Source organism: Drosophila willistoni, chromosome 3R (genome assembly GCF_018902025.1).
Source record: "Drosophila willistoni isolate 14030-0811.24 chromosome 3R, UCI_dwil_1.1, whole genome shotgun sequence".
Classification (NCBI taxonomy): domain Eukaryota; kingdom Metazoa; phylum Arthropoda; class Insecta; order Diptera; family Drosophilidae; genus Drosophila; species Drosophila willistoni.
This window is the reverse complement of record NC_061086.1, coordinates 10,572,185-10,589,173: the sequence shown is the minus strand read 5'-3', so window position 1 is coordinate 10,589,173 and position 16,989 is coordinate 10,572,185. Positions and strand designations below refer to the sequence as shown.

At 35.8% G+C, this 16,989-nt stretch overlaps 1 protein-coding gene across 1 annotated transcript; it reads right to left on the bottom strand.

Annotated features, from left to right (window-relative positions):
* Positions 1–5,546: 5,546 nt before the first annotated feature.
* On the bottom strand, positions 5,547–6,777 carry LOC111519457 (trypsin-1-like). The gene is made up of 3 exons (XM_023180477.2): positions 6,329–6,777; positions 5,986–6,262; positions 5,547–5,934 (listed from the first exon to the last, which is right to left on the bottom strand). Exons 1-3 carry the CDS (start codon positions 6,721–6,723, stop codon positions 5,563–5,565), a joined length of 1,044 nt encoding a protein of 347 aa, XP_023036245.2. The 5' UTR covers positions 6,724–6,777; the 3' UTR covers positions 5,547–5,562.
* Positions 6,778–16,989: the final 10,212 nt, after the last annotated feature.

The window sequence follows — 16,989 nt, the reverse complement described above, 5'->3', positions numbered from 1 at the left end:
TTTATGTATCTTTGGGTGATGGGCACTCTTCTGTTACAGCTGGAAATGAAAATTGCAAATGAAACTTAACTGGATTTAGAACTCTGTATGTCTTGGGCATGGAATGGCTTCTACTCGTCCTACGGTCGATGCACAAATCAACTTTAAGTGCATGTAACTCACACACACACAGCCACACAGGCATGCTACCCATTCAAATCTCCCTTCAGACTCTTTTACGAAGGGGTGAGATGACTTGAGTTGACTTGGTTGGGTAGCCTTTGCTCTGGCAAGTGTCAAAGCTTCATGTTGTTGCATCAACATTATTTCTACTGCCATCTCGACCCCGCCCATTTTTTTGGTTTTTTTTTCATGCTAGTTAAAGTGTCAAACATGAGTAAGAATTGTATATACATATGTATGTTTGGATTTTGGAACGTTGTGTGTGAGTGTGTTTATGTGTGTGCATTTGTGGTTGGGTTTGGTTTTCCATGCGGTAGTCTCAGTTATCGCTTGGTTTGCGAAACTTTTACTTGCAATCTACGGCAAAAGACTGATTAATTGCATTTCAAATGCTCGGTCCAACATTTGACAGCTTGAAAGTTTTGTCCTGTGTGATGGGTGGGCAATTTGGTGGCTCAACCACAAGTGCAAACAAGCCAATTCATTAGCACTACTTCAATCCAAATTCGAATTATCGCACATACACACCACACACACACACACACATATATATTCTCGTACATTGTGGTCTACTGAAAACTCCACAGAAAAAGAATTTGCTCGTAAACTTTTTCAATTTCATATGCCGTACTTCTACGAAATGAAAAAAAAAAATACCAAAAAAAAAAACTGAAAGCTTAACCAACGCGATGGAAATGTAGACATTGCCCACCCACACACATATTGGCATATCCTCGTTCACGTAGACAGTATTAGAACTGGAAGTTTTTCCTACATTGAAACAATTTTTATGCGCAATGCGTGCCCTGGCTGCATGAAAAACAAATCGAAGATTAAGTGGCACGCGGACAATCGAAAGGATGGGGAAACTTTTGTGGTTGCCCTACACAAAAGTCAATTGTTTTTAGTATCAGGGATGGATGAAAATGCTATCATTGTCATGCCATGAATACTTTTCGAATATCGAAAAGATGAAAGCTAAAAATGGTTTGCCAATTATAATAATTATTATTGATTAACCTTACGAGAAGTTTGGTTACAAGATTGATAATTTATACTAAGCTGAATTTAGCTAATATTTCTGAATATGTCAGCATAAAAATAATATAATTTAAGCTTGATGAATGGTGTCTAAATTGATTTTCAGAAATTTTCTCAATTAACTTTTGCATATCCTAGAGGTAAAATTATTAATGAATTGACTTGCCACTAACTTGATAGTTTTATTAAATTTTAAATGTCGATCATAATGATTATGCGTCCCTTGGGTCAATTTGCAATGACCACACTTTACCATCCATTCTATTGCCAATAGAGCCAACTTTAAGGCTCTGCACACACAATAATACACTCACACACACCCACACAGACACACACACATACTGACAAACACCTAGTTTTTCGATGTGGCACATCGTGCGCTTTTGATGGGAAAAGTTTAATAGGTTTCGACAATAAAACTTCACCTATTATGTAACAAAAGCTCTGAACGTTTACCCTCAGTAGTCGATCGGCTTCTATAACACTACATACTTTCGTCGACTTTACTTTATTGGCAGCAACAAAGCCATGACAGCAACATGGCCATGGCGATAGGGCAAAGAGTAAGTGGAACAAGATGAAGGGCCGCCCTCATTACCATGCGGCACATGAGGAGCGGCACATGATGGTCCTTTGTATGCTATGTTTCTACTGCTTCTTCTTCGTTTTCTTCTTCTTCAGTTCTCCTATACTCACAACCATTCAGAGTGCCACTCGTTCACTTCACTTACTCTAGAATATCAAACCATACAATCCCATTGGGGTTTTGGCTTTTATTGCGCTTTGGCTCATTGCCTTCCAATATTAAATTTCAGCTTAGCTTTTGCCGGGTTAAGGTTCTTTCCATCTCCTTCTCCTCCTCCCCATCCCCAACTCCCAAATTCTGTTTGGTTTGCCTGCTTATCTTTGACTTTGCATCTGGGCCATGTTTATTTTGAGCCTCCTGTGGATGTGTCTCTATTTCCCAGATAATCATGAATACCCATGCATATAATTAAATTTCTCTTCAGTTTTTTTTTTGTTTTTTTTTCCTGGAATGTTTATTAAAATTGTTTGGCCAAAGTTCTCACCGGCTTCTCAAATTGCTAGCTTCAGAGAAAGGCCAAAAAGCTAGTCGAAGAGCAACTTTTTGCTGCAGCGTCACTAATGCTTCTTCTTGTGTTATTTGATAAAAAAAAACGAAAAAAAATTGCTGATTTTTTCTTTCACGCTTATTCGCGCTGGCATTAAAATACTTTTGCATTACTTCTTTTTGCCTGATAAAGGAAACAATTTGCAATGCAAAGGGCGAAAAAAAAGCGTCAAAAGAACAGAACGAGAAATTGCGAAATGTTGAATTGATTATAATTATAATTGTAAATTGTTTTGAAAAAAGTAGACAATTTGAATGAATTCTCACCAATTTTCGTGACTTTGTGCCTGTCGATGTTGGGAAAGTTGTGTTTTTTTATATCTTTTTTGCCCTTTTTCCGCTATAAATCAAAAGGTTTGAATGGTCAACATGAAACGACTTTAATTAAATTTGTCAATTTTGCTTTAAGAAATTGTTCGATCGATCCAAAAATAAAATCCTGGGAAAGAAGCCAACTAAATCGCATTAAGCGGCAATGGTAGCAGCAGCCAAAAACATATCCATTTAACCCATTTAGGTTATTCCATGCCTTGCAGCTGTCACAGTCTAGCAATTTGAGATCCTTTGTCTTTTGAGTCCCTGGCTGGCTATGGGGAAGGTCATCTCCTCCGACACACACACACACATAATTGTATATACATGCTGATGTGTGTGGGTGTATATACATAGCTAGACATTACTGTAAAATTTATTGTTTCCCAATATATGCAAAGGAGTAACCCAACTCCCAAAGCTCTATTGAGTATCTGTATTGCGGTTGCCGCAATTGAATGTATCTATGTATGTGTTTGGCAGCAGCCATTTTGACACAAAATGTTGAACTTGTTTTGTCGGTCTATGTATGTCAGTCACTTGGGAAATTTTGGTACTGGCTGTTTCTCTGTGAACTTCTGTATGCTCAGATGGGCCACAATACACCATATACCAAACCACACGTGCGATAGTCCATGTCGATGCCACTGATACTGCTGTCTCTAACAATGACAAACATATTCAAAACGAGCCACTGGCCCACTCTCATGTCCTTTGGTCCTCTAACACTCCGACACTCCAAACACTCACACACTCACCGACTCCGAGTGGGGTAAGTTTACACATTTGCCGCATTATTTATAGCGTGCACAGCATCAGCAAGCATGTTTCAGTTGTTCAGTTTGGGTGAACGCTCATTCATGCCAGGATAACTGATTCATATATACATACATACATATGTATGTTTATGTGTGCATACATGGCGTTCATTTATGAAAAACTTGTTCTCACAAAATCTCAACTCGGTGTATTCTTGTTCGATTATTTACCCAACGATTTTCGTATACAAAACAATACATGAACATGAACTGGGAGCAATAAAAGCAATATCTACATATACATATGTACATGCAATGAAAGTGAAACTAATAGTAAATAACTAAAGAACAAACGAATAGTTTAAATTGAAAAATACTCAATGGAAATGGAAAGACTTTTCTTTAAGTTTTCCAAATTGGTGAAGAATCGAAGTAGTACTTTAATCATTAAAAAGAATCAATAGTCAATAATATGTATTTCCAATTCGTGATATATTATACACCATAAACTGGAAGGGACTTCTGCAAGTTGCTCTTCTCCTGTTCCTCTCAATCTCCATTTCTCTGCTATCTCTCACTTTCTCTAACACATATCGCACCAAATTTGTGTATAACCGCGTTTTTGTTGTGGGAATATAAATGCAGATTCGAAAAGTGATATGATTTGTGTGGAATGAAATTATTTTCGCTTTTGTTATTTTCCCTGTTATTGTGTGAATGGTTGTTCTTGTTGTTGTTGTTGTTGTTGTTGTTGTTGTTGTTGTTTGACTTTATTTATTTATACGTTTTTGTGCTATTTGTTGCTTCAAAAGTGTTGGTAAATCGATTTTATTGAAATGACTATGAAATTAGATAGACATCGATGACATTAGGCATGGCGTGTGTATGGCATATCGTTTTACTAATTGTTTTCAGTGCTTAACATCATCATCATCATCATCACGGTTATTGCCATCAACCAGTTGAGACAAAGGACAATAACCAATGCATTGACTAGGGCTTTTCTCTTAAATAACTTTAAATAAAAACTACAAACATTGGCCAAGATCAAATCGAAACGTCAAAGAAATCCAATTTATTTTCACCCTTCTGTCTATGTATGTAGCTATATATATATGTATTTGGATGTAGTTTCATATCAAATTGTACAATGTCCATGTGCAGCTGTGCATTCAGTTTGTTTTGTTTAAATTTACTTTGAGATTGCAATTTACTTTACGCTCTGTTAACTACAATTTGCCATCTATTCTACTCAATTCTTCGAATTCAATTGAAAAATGTATTGTTATACCCTTGCCGATGAGGTATATTAATTTGTGAAACGTAAAGACAAAAGCAACTTTGATCTCTGAAATATATATAAATTCCTCATCAGCATGCTCCTTTCTGTAAATAGAAGTAAGAGGCGACTCTGGTTTTTTTTTATCTATACCACATAAGAAACAAATGATTGTATGTTCTCCAATTGTTCTCCTATAGGCTGGAAGAAAATTAAACACGAATTTGTATTCAGAACTTTTCTCCTATTTGGGGTTCTGATTTTCCTTTTTGTGTGCCAGATTGTAGCCTCAACATCTTCCCTGTTAAGTCGAGATGAAGCTATTAACGAACTTGATTGGACAAAACAACAATTGGTACATTATTGGTCTAAAGAAAGGAAGAATATCGATGAAATAAAATTATTAAGAAACAATTGAAAAATACGCGACAGAGGTGGACTGATAAAAATGAAAGCAAATCTCTGCAACTGAACCAAACTGATAAACACCTAAACACCACCAAGCTGCTGCAAAGGACTTTATTCGGGAATGTCGTGCCATTTAATTTCGTGGACTCAAAGCATTTTCTGCCCTCTGCAATGGATATAATAGAAGATAGTGGCTGGATAGTTTTCAATAAACGATTTAGCGATAGCGAAGTTTTTATTAGATCTACTTCCCTATAAGATCTACTTCCGTCTCCATAATTTAGAGAATACCGGTTGCCTGCCTCTCGCAATTTATTAGTCTTACTAATTTTTTCAAACCTAACAAATTTGAATAAAATCGGACTAAAAACATGCAACATACATATATGTTATTTATGTTATACCAAATTTTATACCAAGCTCGCTTTCGGCACCCAATTCAAACACATTTTTATCCTTTTACCTCATTTTTAAAGTGTTATTGCTAGCTTAATAATTGCTAAAAGCAACAGCATTAGCTTATCGATGGTTACCATCGAACTGGATCGGCGGAACGAAGCCGCCGCATTCTCTGCAATCCATTTGCGATACTTATACACATCTGTGAACACGGTAGGCGTTTTGGTTTGACCGCAGCTCGTTACAGCTGAGGCAATGCCTACAAGTTTGTTATTACAAAACAGTGGTCCACCAGAGTCACCACTGCAGGCACTAATCTCAAAATCATTTTCATTTTCGGCGCAAATATCAGTTTTCGGGATAGGACCTCCTTCATAAGTGCATTCCGATTCATCTCTAATAGTCATATCGGCAGTAAGAACTTCATCGGGCATAGGACCATGCTGCCGGAATTAAAAATTAATATGAATTTAGGCCTTCGATTCGACACTTACCGCTGTAATTTTACCCCATCCAATAATATTACATTTTGTGCCAATATTTCGTTCAGAATCTGCCATCGATATAATGTTTACAAATCCCTCATTAACTATTATGTCATCCTTTAGCTTCAAAATACCAATATCATTTTCAAGTGTAGTTAAATCGAATTTTGGATGCGGTATAACCTTCTGCACAGACAATGTTTGAGTATTTGCAGATTTCAAAAGACGACGTGAAGTTCCAGCCACAACTATTAATTCTTGGGGTGTAAATATTTTCTGTGTTGGCCTGAAAAAAAGAAACTCACGCTTTTAGGAACAAATGTGTAAAAGATCAATTATGTTCAATACTCACATAGACAGACAGTGGCCCGCTGTTAGTATTACATTTTTGGAGATAATTGAACCAGCGCAGAAATGCTCGCCTTGTGAAGTGCGCAAAGATACAATGAATTGAACCAGAGTATTTGTTTTTGGCCTATATCCACCACTGATGAGAAATTCAAACTCATCTTCCACGGTGGCATTTCGCTTGCCTTGCCTACGATCTAATGTCCTGTAGTCCGACAAGGACTTCAAGGGTAGCAGGTTCACTAAAAGCATATCCGTTCCATTGTCAACGTCGTTGTTGTCGTATGCCTTACCGTCTACTCGATTGTCGGTGCTTGCACTGTTCCATTGCCCAGAAATATTATTGTTGCCAAATAGCGATAATAAAATAAAGCTTACAAAAAATTTGGTTAAAAACATTTTGGATCTAACATTATATATTTACTTGATGTGATTGTATTCAAAATCAATGATTGACTCTTTAATCCAAGCACTTTAGTACATACATTTGGTCTTCGAAATTATAAATTTAGTTTAATTTGGTGCATGGTATACCCAATTCGGCAAGTCGATTCACTTACTTTATTTATTTTAAATGCTGTCTTCTGGCATTTAAAAGTTAAAAACCTTTCCTATTATTATACTATTATTGTTGGCAAAAATTTCACTAAGCGGCTTAAATGAATTTTCCAACACTTTGAACCGAAAAGAAATAACACACAAGGAACAAATTTTAAACTATTGTGTGTATATATTTATTTAAGGCATTGGCCATCAGATTGTGTTGCCATTGTTGTTACGAATTTGTTGCCCAGCCTCTGCCGACGAAAAAATATATATAAAAAAAAAAAAAACGAAAAGAAACTAAGTTGACACATTTTCTGATTGTTTACAAATTTTTGGGTAGTCATGCAACTGAAGGAAAGGGATCAGCAGTGGGGTAAAACATTAAAAGAGGGGAGCTTTTTCTAGTCCAAGTCGCCATCGTCTCCGTTTTCTGTTTTCTGAGCAGGAAAACCAGGCGGCAAAGGAAAAACTTAATCCAAACTTTGCATAAAGGCATGTGGCAGGGATTTATAACCCCCACTATTTAGGTTTTTGGGTCTCCATTCATGCTGTGTTTGTGTGCGTGTGTGTGTGTGTGTGTGTGAATTCAGGAAAAACTTGGCCCAGGCAAGGGTTTAGTTTTTCTTTCGTTTTTGATTCAAACAAAAACTCCAACATGAAAGCAAAGATTTAGTGCGTGCCGGCATGAACTTGGATTGTGCTCAAATGTATTGTAGCAGATGCACATAGATATTCACATAGCACAGAACTTAAGAAACGATTTTGGCTTCAAATTTTACTGTAAATTTAAGGTAATTGAGCTATGAATATTTACGGAAATTAAATCTTAAAACATATCTACCTTCCATTATATGTGAATGTGGGCTTGGCTAACCTTACTACTCTTTTTCTATGTCACTTAAACTTAATATTGAATTATTTTATTTGCCATTCTATGCATTAGGTATTTTCTCTGTATCTTTTTATAGCCTCGAGCCACATATTTTCCTTTATGGCTAGGAAATTCATTGAAAATCACAATCAAGCCAACCAATTCACACCTATGTATGTATGTATGTGTGTGTGTCTGCGTTTATGACATTGATTGCCCGCACGCACAGTCGGCCGCCTCTGTGTGTGTTACAAACACTCGAGCAACAGACGTGCCAAACGATGGGTGAATGTGTGCGGGCTGTGTGGGCCAATAAACCCAAAGGATTAATTAAATAATTTATATGTGCCTTTGTTTAGTCGTAAGTTGATTAAGCCATGCCCGCCACTTATATACACATACTCAAAAGCGCATTAGAGCCGTGCGTGTGACAGCATCAACCGATGGTGTTCAATTGGATGATGACTTTTATGGTCTACGACCTATACGTTTGTATGTGTATGTGTAAGTTAGTTGCACAAATTGTTTAGCAGTTAATGACAGACAAATGTTTGAGCCATGTTTGACTAAAGCGTTGTTGTCATTGTCTGGCACATAGCAATAAAGAGAGTGAAACTCGATATGCCAAGGGCAGGTGAGAAGAGACATGCGTCTCTTTGCTTTTGATTAGCTACGCATACAAACAAACAAGTTACTAGCCATGGCACCTAGGCAAGCAAACGATAACACGTGCCAATTAGTCGCACAACACCTTTACATGAGCTTTGTCCTTTGTCCTGCAATTGAGGCGAATACAAATTAAGACAAATCACACAGTCGAGTATACTGATTTCACTCAATTCGGTTAGCAACTAAATTTAAATTAGATGCGTCTAATTAACAAGCTTTGAATTTGATTTTGTTGTTGCTTTCTTGTCCCCTTCACACCTAATTGCCACTTAATTTATGACACAGGCACAGTCATAGGGCCAGAGCCAGAGCCAGGACAGCCCAGAACCCAGCGGCTTCTAAAATTTACCAAAGGACAAAACAATTACCAATTGCCAATTAATGCTATCATCATTAGAATCAATCAGCTATTATCCTCAATAAATATGAGTACAGTCAGCTTTGCCTGTCGCAAAGATATTCTTTGACTCAATAAAATATACAAATTTTTGTTTCCACTTTCAATATTTCGCATCCTATCCTAAAATATTGATTGACAAAGTAGTTATTATTACGTATATATTCAAACTGTTTCCTTTTGTATTCTTGACATCAACTCAGCTTTCTTTCACTTAGTTATCTTGGGTATTCGCTTAAATACTCTTAGTTATATACTTTCATTTGAATGGATTGAAAATCATTATAACTTTAATGCTATTCACAGTTGTAGTATTATGTTGTTTGTGGGTGTAAAAATCCTATCTTGAGCCTTCATCACATTAGTGAAAATGTTTTGTAAATGAAAATTTAATTAATTTAAATTAAGCACAGATGCCTGGCAACTGCTTCAAAGGCTTAATTAAGTCCGCGAAAAGAGTCTGTGAATTGGCAGCAAGTGACTTCCGCAATTGACGACAATCGGGACATTGTCAGACTTTGTTTAAGTGCGACAGGCGGATATCCTGTTCCTTGTTCAATGGAGCGCTACAAAACAATAACCAGCATCTCGCCCCATTCTCCCCCTCCCTCCCCCACAAAAATAAAAAAAGAAAAAACAACTAAGGGCGAACAAAGTGTCGATGGTTAAAAATGGAACAAAGCGACAAAGGGAAACTCAGCAGTGAGAACAGCAACTGAACAGTTGAATGGGAAAATGACAAAACACAACTTGAAATTTGATGTAACTCAAATGTCAGAGGCTGTTTCAGCCAACTTCCCATTTTCCCTGAGCAGCAGCACCGGCAACGGCGAACGGCAGCAGCAGCAGCAGTAGCAGCAACATTGTTTTTAATATCCGCTAAAATTGTTGTTTATACAATGTCGTTGGGAATGAGTCGCATAGTTGGTTGACGGTTTTTCCTGTTGTTGGTGCTGTTGTTCTTCTTGTAGTTTGTTTGTTGGTTAGTTGCGGTTGGCTTTGGGGCTTGTGGCAACTTTTTTGTTGCGTCGGCGTTGCTTGGTTTGTTTGGTTGTTGGTTGTTGGTGGCTTGTTGCTAAGTTGCAATAATGCAAATTGTTGTTGATTGCCCTGGCTGACTCGCAAAATTGTAACTTAAAGCATTTGAATTTGTCATTTTAGTTTTTTGCCTTTCATTTGCCAGTTAGTTGGCTTGCACTTTTTGCACTCTTGGTATAATTTTTGTAAATTTTCTCTCCAACTCTGTAACATTTTCATGTCTTAAAGTTGCTTCGGTCAAACTGCACTTAAGTAGACTTAGGTCAGGCCTCATATATCACGTTAATGGAACTTTAAAGTCGTTCAACCACATAACTAGAAACATTTGAAATTCTCTTTTCCTTGTTGGACCCTTGCTTTGCTTTGCAGATCCCTTACTCTGTTGCCCATTATCATTACTGGAGAAAAGTTCTTCGGAAACAAGTTGCCTTGGAAATTGTAAAAGTTTTTGGGTTTTCCTTGGCTTTGTTATCTTTCTTGGCCGCTGTTGAGTGCGGCTTATGTTTTGCAACAATTTCGTATGCAAGTTCTTTGGCAATTGAGCATAATGTTGCATTAATTATTTACAATTGCTTTCAAATTCGACAGCAGTTAATTAGAGCATTTGTTTCGTTGCTTGGCTTATAAAAAAGTTTTCGCCAAAGTGAAAAGTTTTTGATAGAAAGTGCAAAGTGTATTTCAATCCCCATTAAAACTTAATGCCTATAATCAATTTATCGCCTACCTATCTATGTAGTTGGCCTAATGAATTGTTTAATTTTGTAGTACTTAGCTAGTTTAAAGTTTCATTAAAACTTAGCCTTGATGAAATGCTGGTTTCTCGTTCTTATTTTTTTTTTGTTTTTGGTTCTGTATGAGTTGAGCAAATAAAAGTGCTTTCAAATGTAATTTACATATGTTTTAGGGAAATACTCTTTGCCCATTTCGTTTACGAGCAATTAACATGAAATACATTTGGTACACCCAGAATAGGGCTTCCATTTCCAAATAAGCCAAAGGCAATTTATGCAAAGTCAGCAAAAACTAAACTAAACGTTCATTGCGAACGAAAAGGAAGCAGATACATATTGAAAGAGACAGACTCCAGTGCGTATACTTAATTAACAACAAGTTGTTACATGTGTAGCCCAAAAAAGGAGGAGACAAAAAGAAAACACAACAAAAAAAAACACAGAAAGCAAAAAGAAAGGGCACATTTCGTTTTTAGGGGCCATCCCTTCTTGAACTTTAAGTCTCGTCTGATTTTGCGCAAATATTTAATTAGGCTCAGCAGAAAGGTTTTTGGCAATTTGTTTTAAAACTAATTAAATATGCAGTTTGATTTTATATGAGAGAGACAGTAGCGAACCCAACAATAGAATGAGCGAGACACAAAGATGGACCGAATGCTAAGCCAAATTCAGTGGAGGTAGAAAATTAATCAAATATTGATATTACCTTTCCAATTGCAATTTGCCTGTAATGCCAAAATATACAATAGAAACTTAGCTTAGAGTCTTTCTTTCTATTTGGTCTTGATTTAATTCTTGCCAAGAATGATGCTGCAAAAGCGCACCAAAAGAAGAGCATACAATCAATTTGAATTTGTTTCCCAGAATTTACCAGCCATTGGGCAAATAGACACATTCTCTTCTCCCATCCAAGCCACAGAGTAATCAAATTTTTGGCCCTAGCCAGTGTAAATACATACCAAAGCGATGCTACAGAATGCTACTTTGTCATTTCTCAGCCCAACGGCTATGTGTGTATGTAATACATGTATGTATGTGTGTATATACTATCTTTCGAGATGCATGTGTTTGTTCATGTGCCTTGTATACGTATACGTAATATTACGTTTTGCCATTTGCATTTACATTGGTGCATGTAAATATAAACGACTATTTATTGGTTTCCATCTACCTTGCACATCTATCGCAAGGAATTTCAATATGCATTGCTCCTCCGTGTGCTATTTGAATTGCAGCTATTTTCTCAGTCGAACTTTTAATTGCTACCTTCATCGGTGTGAGGTTACTTAATTAATATTGATTATGACTATCATTGGATTCCCCTTTGGCTATGTTCTTTTTTCTCCCATTTTCTATGCACAGATAATTAAGCTTTTTTATGAAGATTAATCGCCTGCATAGTCTCTAAGTAAGAAATGCCCCGGAAATTAATAATAAAAGAGAAAAATTGCTTTGGAACTGGCAGACTAAAAAACAGTTAAATGACAAAAGTCGTCGTAAAAAGCATTTACTGTGTTTTTTTTAATAAACTTCTGATGGCTAATTAAATAGTTGTTAACGTGAAAAAGGTATGTCTTTATCTCACAGTTGGTAAAATTGGTTATACAATTTGAGCATGGTTTTTAAAATTGACTATCGAATTCGCGATAGCTCAGTCTCCTGCTAAAAGGCAAGTTTGGAAATCAGTCTGGAAGAGCCAAAATGAAATTTCCTGTTCCAATTGCAGTTACCAGCAAGTGAATGCATAAAAATTAAACTGATTGAATAAAGTTTAGTTGGCAAAATGTGCATACAATTGAAAGATACAAACACAGACGCATTTTGGATTGTTTGTATCTCATATGTGTCAGTCATTTCACATGGGGAAACAATTGTTTTGTGTCCCTTTTTGTGTTGTTGGCCTTCTGATATTTAAGCAGAAAATTATGCTGCCTATAAATCACATTTTGACATTTTGTTTTCCTGAAATTGAAACTCATTTGATAAAAGGTTTTTGTTATGGCCTTTAATTGAGGATTATTTTGGTAAAGGAAGTTCAATTGGATAGCCGGAAATGCAAAATTGTAGACAGGTAATATGGCTTTGGTATTAATAGTTCAAGTAAATGCTCGACTTTAGTTTGTCAGTACTTGTTGAATTAAAGTCAGGAAAATTTTCCTATTTTAATATTCCAACTCAATTTTCTACCCTAACACAATCGCAAATTGCCAAACATTTGCAGTTGTAGAACGACACAGAGAATAAATGCCGTCAATTTATGTCAATTCGATTTGCCTGCTGCCTTACAATGCTGCCAAACATATATACAAGTATATGTATATGTATATATGTATGTAGATACTTGAATACAGACACACACACAATCATACAAACAAATAAAAGCCATAATGTTTGCCCATTTGACAGGAGTGTTGTTCTTGTTGTTTTTGTTGTTGTTGTTGTTGTCATTGGTGCGTGAAAATTCAATCTCTGAGTTGCCATTGCTATTCCTGAAGGTCGCTTCTGCCGCCTGACTGTTGCAATTTGTGTGTTCCTTCTACTGTTTAGTTACAGTTTTTTATGGCTTTGATATTATTTTCTATATATTTATATATATATATATAGATTTGTATATACCACATATATGTATGTATATATAATATATATTTGTATACACTCCGTTAGATTGACTTCGTTATCGAAAGCATGTCACTTGAAATATTTTATACTGTTTCCTTTAAGTAAATTTAAAAGGTATAAATTTAAAAAATTTGTTTTATTGTTAGATAGAAAAAACCTATTAGTTTAAAAGAAGTGAATTATTTAAATTTCAAATCTGTCTATTATTTAGCAATTCATATAAACCATTTAAAAAACATAGAATATTATTACTAATCGATACTTTTTAGTTGATTAGAACATCGAATACTACAAAAGTTTCTTGCTTTTTAGTTTGCTTCTCATTTTTCTTGCTTTTTATTCTGCCTTGAAAGGGTATCTAAAAGATGTCTCATGTTTTTTTGACAATTCGTTGCTTTTATTAGTTCAATTTGTTTGCTATTTGAGTCGTCAGTGCGTATATTTTTTCTTAGCATTTTTCTTACGGCAGTCAACACTTTTTATTGATATTTGTATTAGAGAACTTCGCAATTTCCTAGAACCGCAAAGGAGATGAATGATTTTTCCCTTATTCAATTTACATGGCGTTGATGCAATGGCGAACTGTGGCAAGGGGCATGCGGCTATGTTACAAGGGCAATAAATTAAGTTTTGTGGCTAGAAATCTAGAAAGAACTAACTAACCACGTGCCACTCTACACTGAATGGTTGGTTTGGCTTAAAGTTTACCTCAACTGAAAAACTTTTTTTATGGCCATGCGGAAAATTGCAAAAGCTAACGGCATGAACATGCTGTGACCGGGAAGCCATACTTTGAGAGAGAGAGAGAGAGAGCGAGAGGGGGGTAGAGAAAGAGATAAAGGTGGTAGAGCATAAAAGACGCCATTCAAATTAAAGTCATTACTTTTCGTACTCTAGTGCAAAAGTGTGTAACGCATTTAAATGGAAATGTCAACGGGAGCGGAAATTCGCAAATGGCTACCAACCCACCTGGATGGCTATGTATATACTCAGGTTTCTCGTTTTCCTCTTAACCTGATGCCTGATGGCAGCTTCTTTAATTGTGGGTGGTTTGGCGAGCATGTGTGTATATGTGTCTGTGAAGGATAATGCCATTTCACATTTGGCACTTCACGTTTTATACATCTTATTTATGCATTTCATTCGCTTTCATTTGCATCTTTTTCTCGGGTGTCACGTTTTGCACTTGTTTTGCATATCCAAATGTTAATCATACGCCACAGTTTTTTGCCAGCATTTGTCTAATTGAATGTGACGACAGGACTTTGAGGCTTTAAACAAAATTATTTTGTGGATCTGACTAAGCTCTCTCGGTCTCTGTCTCTTTCTATCTCTGCTTTGATCTTAGTGGTTTGAAAAGTGGTCCTGTCGCCCCCTGTTTTTTTTTCACAGTCTCTCCACCGACTGTCTGCCCGACTGTATTTTTCTTATCAATTTGCAGCAAATCAAGTCAAGTCAAGCCGGGCCAAATCAAGTAGAGCCGACGAGATGCCTGGTGTCAGCAAAATGCCATTTCAACTCACAACAAAATACGCCGCGTGAAATTTAATCAAATAAATTAGCAATAAAGTTTTATTCTTGCTGTGTCGCCATCAGCTTTTTAGCGTACACGTTGCGTATACGCACTGTATGTTGTGGGGGTTTTCTTTTTTTTGCTCTTCTTTTATTGCTGTCAGCTTTCAGAGATACTTTTTATTTTTACCCGGAATTTGGACTCTGGCCTCGTATCAATTAACATTGTCAGGTTGTGGACTTGGTAAACTTTTCAAAATGAAAATCCTCATCCTCCCATCACCCACACACACACACATACACAATCGGGCGAACAAACACCTACACACATGTCAAACTGTCGAAATGTACATTTAATTACATAGGTTCAATTTTAGTCATGTGATAAGGGTGTCTGAATGTTGTTTAGAATTTTTAGGATAACTAGTTTAACGCATTAGAGTGTCATTTAAAAATAGATCAAATGAGGAGGGGTTTATCAGGATTTAGCTGTGGCCCAGCTTAGCATTATTCTTGTTTCTCTTCTTGGTCTCTGTTTCGGCTTTGTCATCCTAAGTTCACTAAAGGCGAAAGTTAATTAAATTTCTGTTTATGTTTTACTTTCAACTTTTGTTAAGAAGTGCGTGACTTGTGTTTTGTTTTCAGAATGCTAATAGTGGGTATTAATTAAATGGAAATTGTGATGAAAATTAGCTTTGATTACATTTTATGGTTCCATTGAGCCAAATAATGGTGATTTTTAAGCCCACTTAAAGGGCCGAATCAGAGTTCATTGCCAATAAAAAGGTGTGAAAATTGATTTAAAGCCGTCTATTTGATATGCTGAAAAAATGTGTCAAGACTAATAATGATTTTTGTCCACCATTCAAAATATTTTGTATTAAGCTTACTTTTTATTGAGCCATGTAAAATTGCTCCCAACAGTTACAAAATGTATACCCTTTAAATGCTTTTATAAACACTTAAAGCATTTTTCTTTCTGTTTTGCTAAAGGGCTAAAATAATAGATTACAAATCGCCTTATAAACACCCTTTAGAAATATAGGTCAGAGCACGATTGTAGACCATTTACGAAAGCAAATTCATGTTCATATTACATTAACAAAAGGAAAATATTTATTTGTAATATTTATGCAAACTTCCATTTTCCGGAAACTAACCTTTTTCGAGATGCAAAGTAAAATGGAAAACAAAAGAAAAATTCGCGTAAAATGTTTCTTTCATATTTGTTTCGCACACGCTTACAACTAAATAAATAAATAAACAAGTGAGTCAGAGAGAACCACAAAGCAAACACCCAAACGCACAGACTCACACACACACAAAGTATATACAAAGCGCACCGCCCCCTCATACAAACAAACAAAAAAAGCGAACTAAATTTCTATGGGCGCCCACAAAAGTATGCAGCACATTTTAAAACTCATGACGCAGCCCAATTTATATGCACGCAAAAAGGCGAATTGAAACGAATCGACAATGAATTGAATTGAAATACATATAATATGGGTCTCCAAAGTGAAATATGGAACGAATGTGATGATAGACTTGATGATAGTTAATGTAGTACCCAGTAATTGAAACTTTATGTAGTACTTAATGCAGTACCGATTAATTGAAACATTACACGCAAAAAGTAAAGGTTCTTTAAGGCAAAATTAAATTAAATGAACAACAAACTAAAAATATGTTATTCAGTTTAAAATCTTTTGAATCATATTAATATTGTCATGTCAAAATCATATCCTACGAAAGATAACTGCTTATCTTATCATATATATCAAGTAAGCAAGTGTATGACGATGATTTCCAATTCATAATTATTTTCTTAAGTCTAAAAATGTCTAATTAGTATGCAGTTTTTGTCAAATAACTTTCTAAAACTTTTTGCTTGTGCCTCATACACTTTAACGATTTGCGAAATCAATCGAAACAAAAGCAGAGTATTAATAAAATGAAACATTGAAAAAATCGCAAGCTTCGATTTGCAAACGCCCACACAAAAATTGAAATAAAGTTGAAAATATTAAATTGTTGCTAAGCTTTGGACACCGACATAAAAATAGAAATAAAAGTAACGTAAAGATGAGAAAAAACCAAAAAAAAGGGCATAAATCATTGCGTATTTATCATAAATCAAATTGAATTTTGCTTAGCTGCCGATGTCGATGCCGCTGCTCACTCATTCGCTAACCCACTACCCAGAACTCAACCTTTTGACCCAACACCCACTTGGTTGTTTGTATGTTTGCCTTAGCGCATATTTTATTTATGATTTCTTC

Coding starts and splice junctions, on each gene's coding strand:
- LOC111519457 (XM_023180477.2), bottom strand. CDS start 6,723: ATGTTTTTAACCAAATTTTTTGTAAGCTTTATTTTATTATCGCTATTT. Junction 6,263..6,328: donor GCGGGCCACTGTCTGTCTAT/GTGAGTATTGAA, acceptor TCTTTTTTTCAG/GCCAACACAGAAAATATTTA. Junction 5,935..5,985: donor GATGGGGTAAAATTACAGCG/GTAAGTGTCGAA, acceptor TAATTCCGGCAG/CATGGTCCTATGCCCGATGA.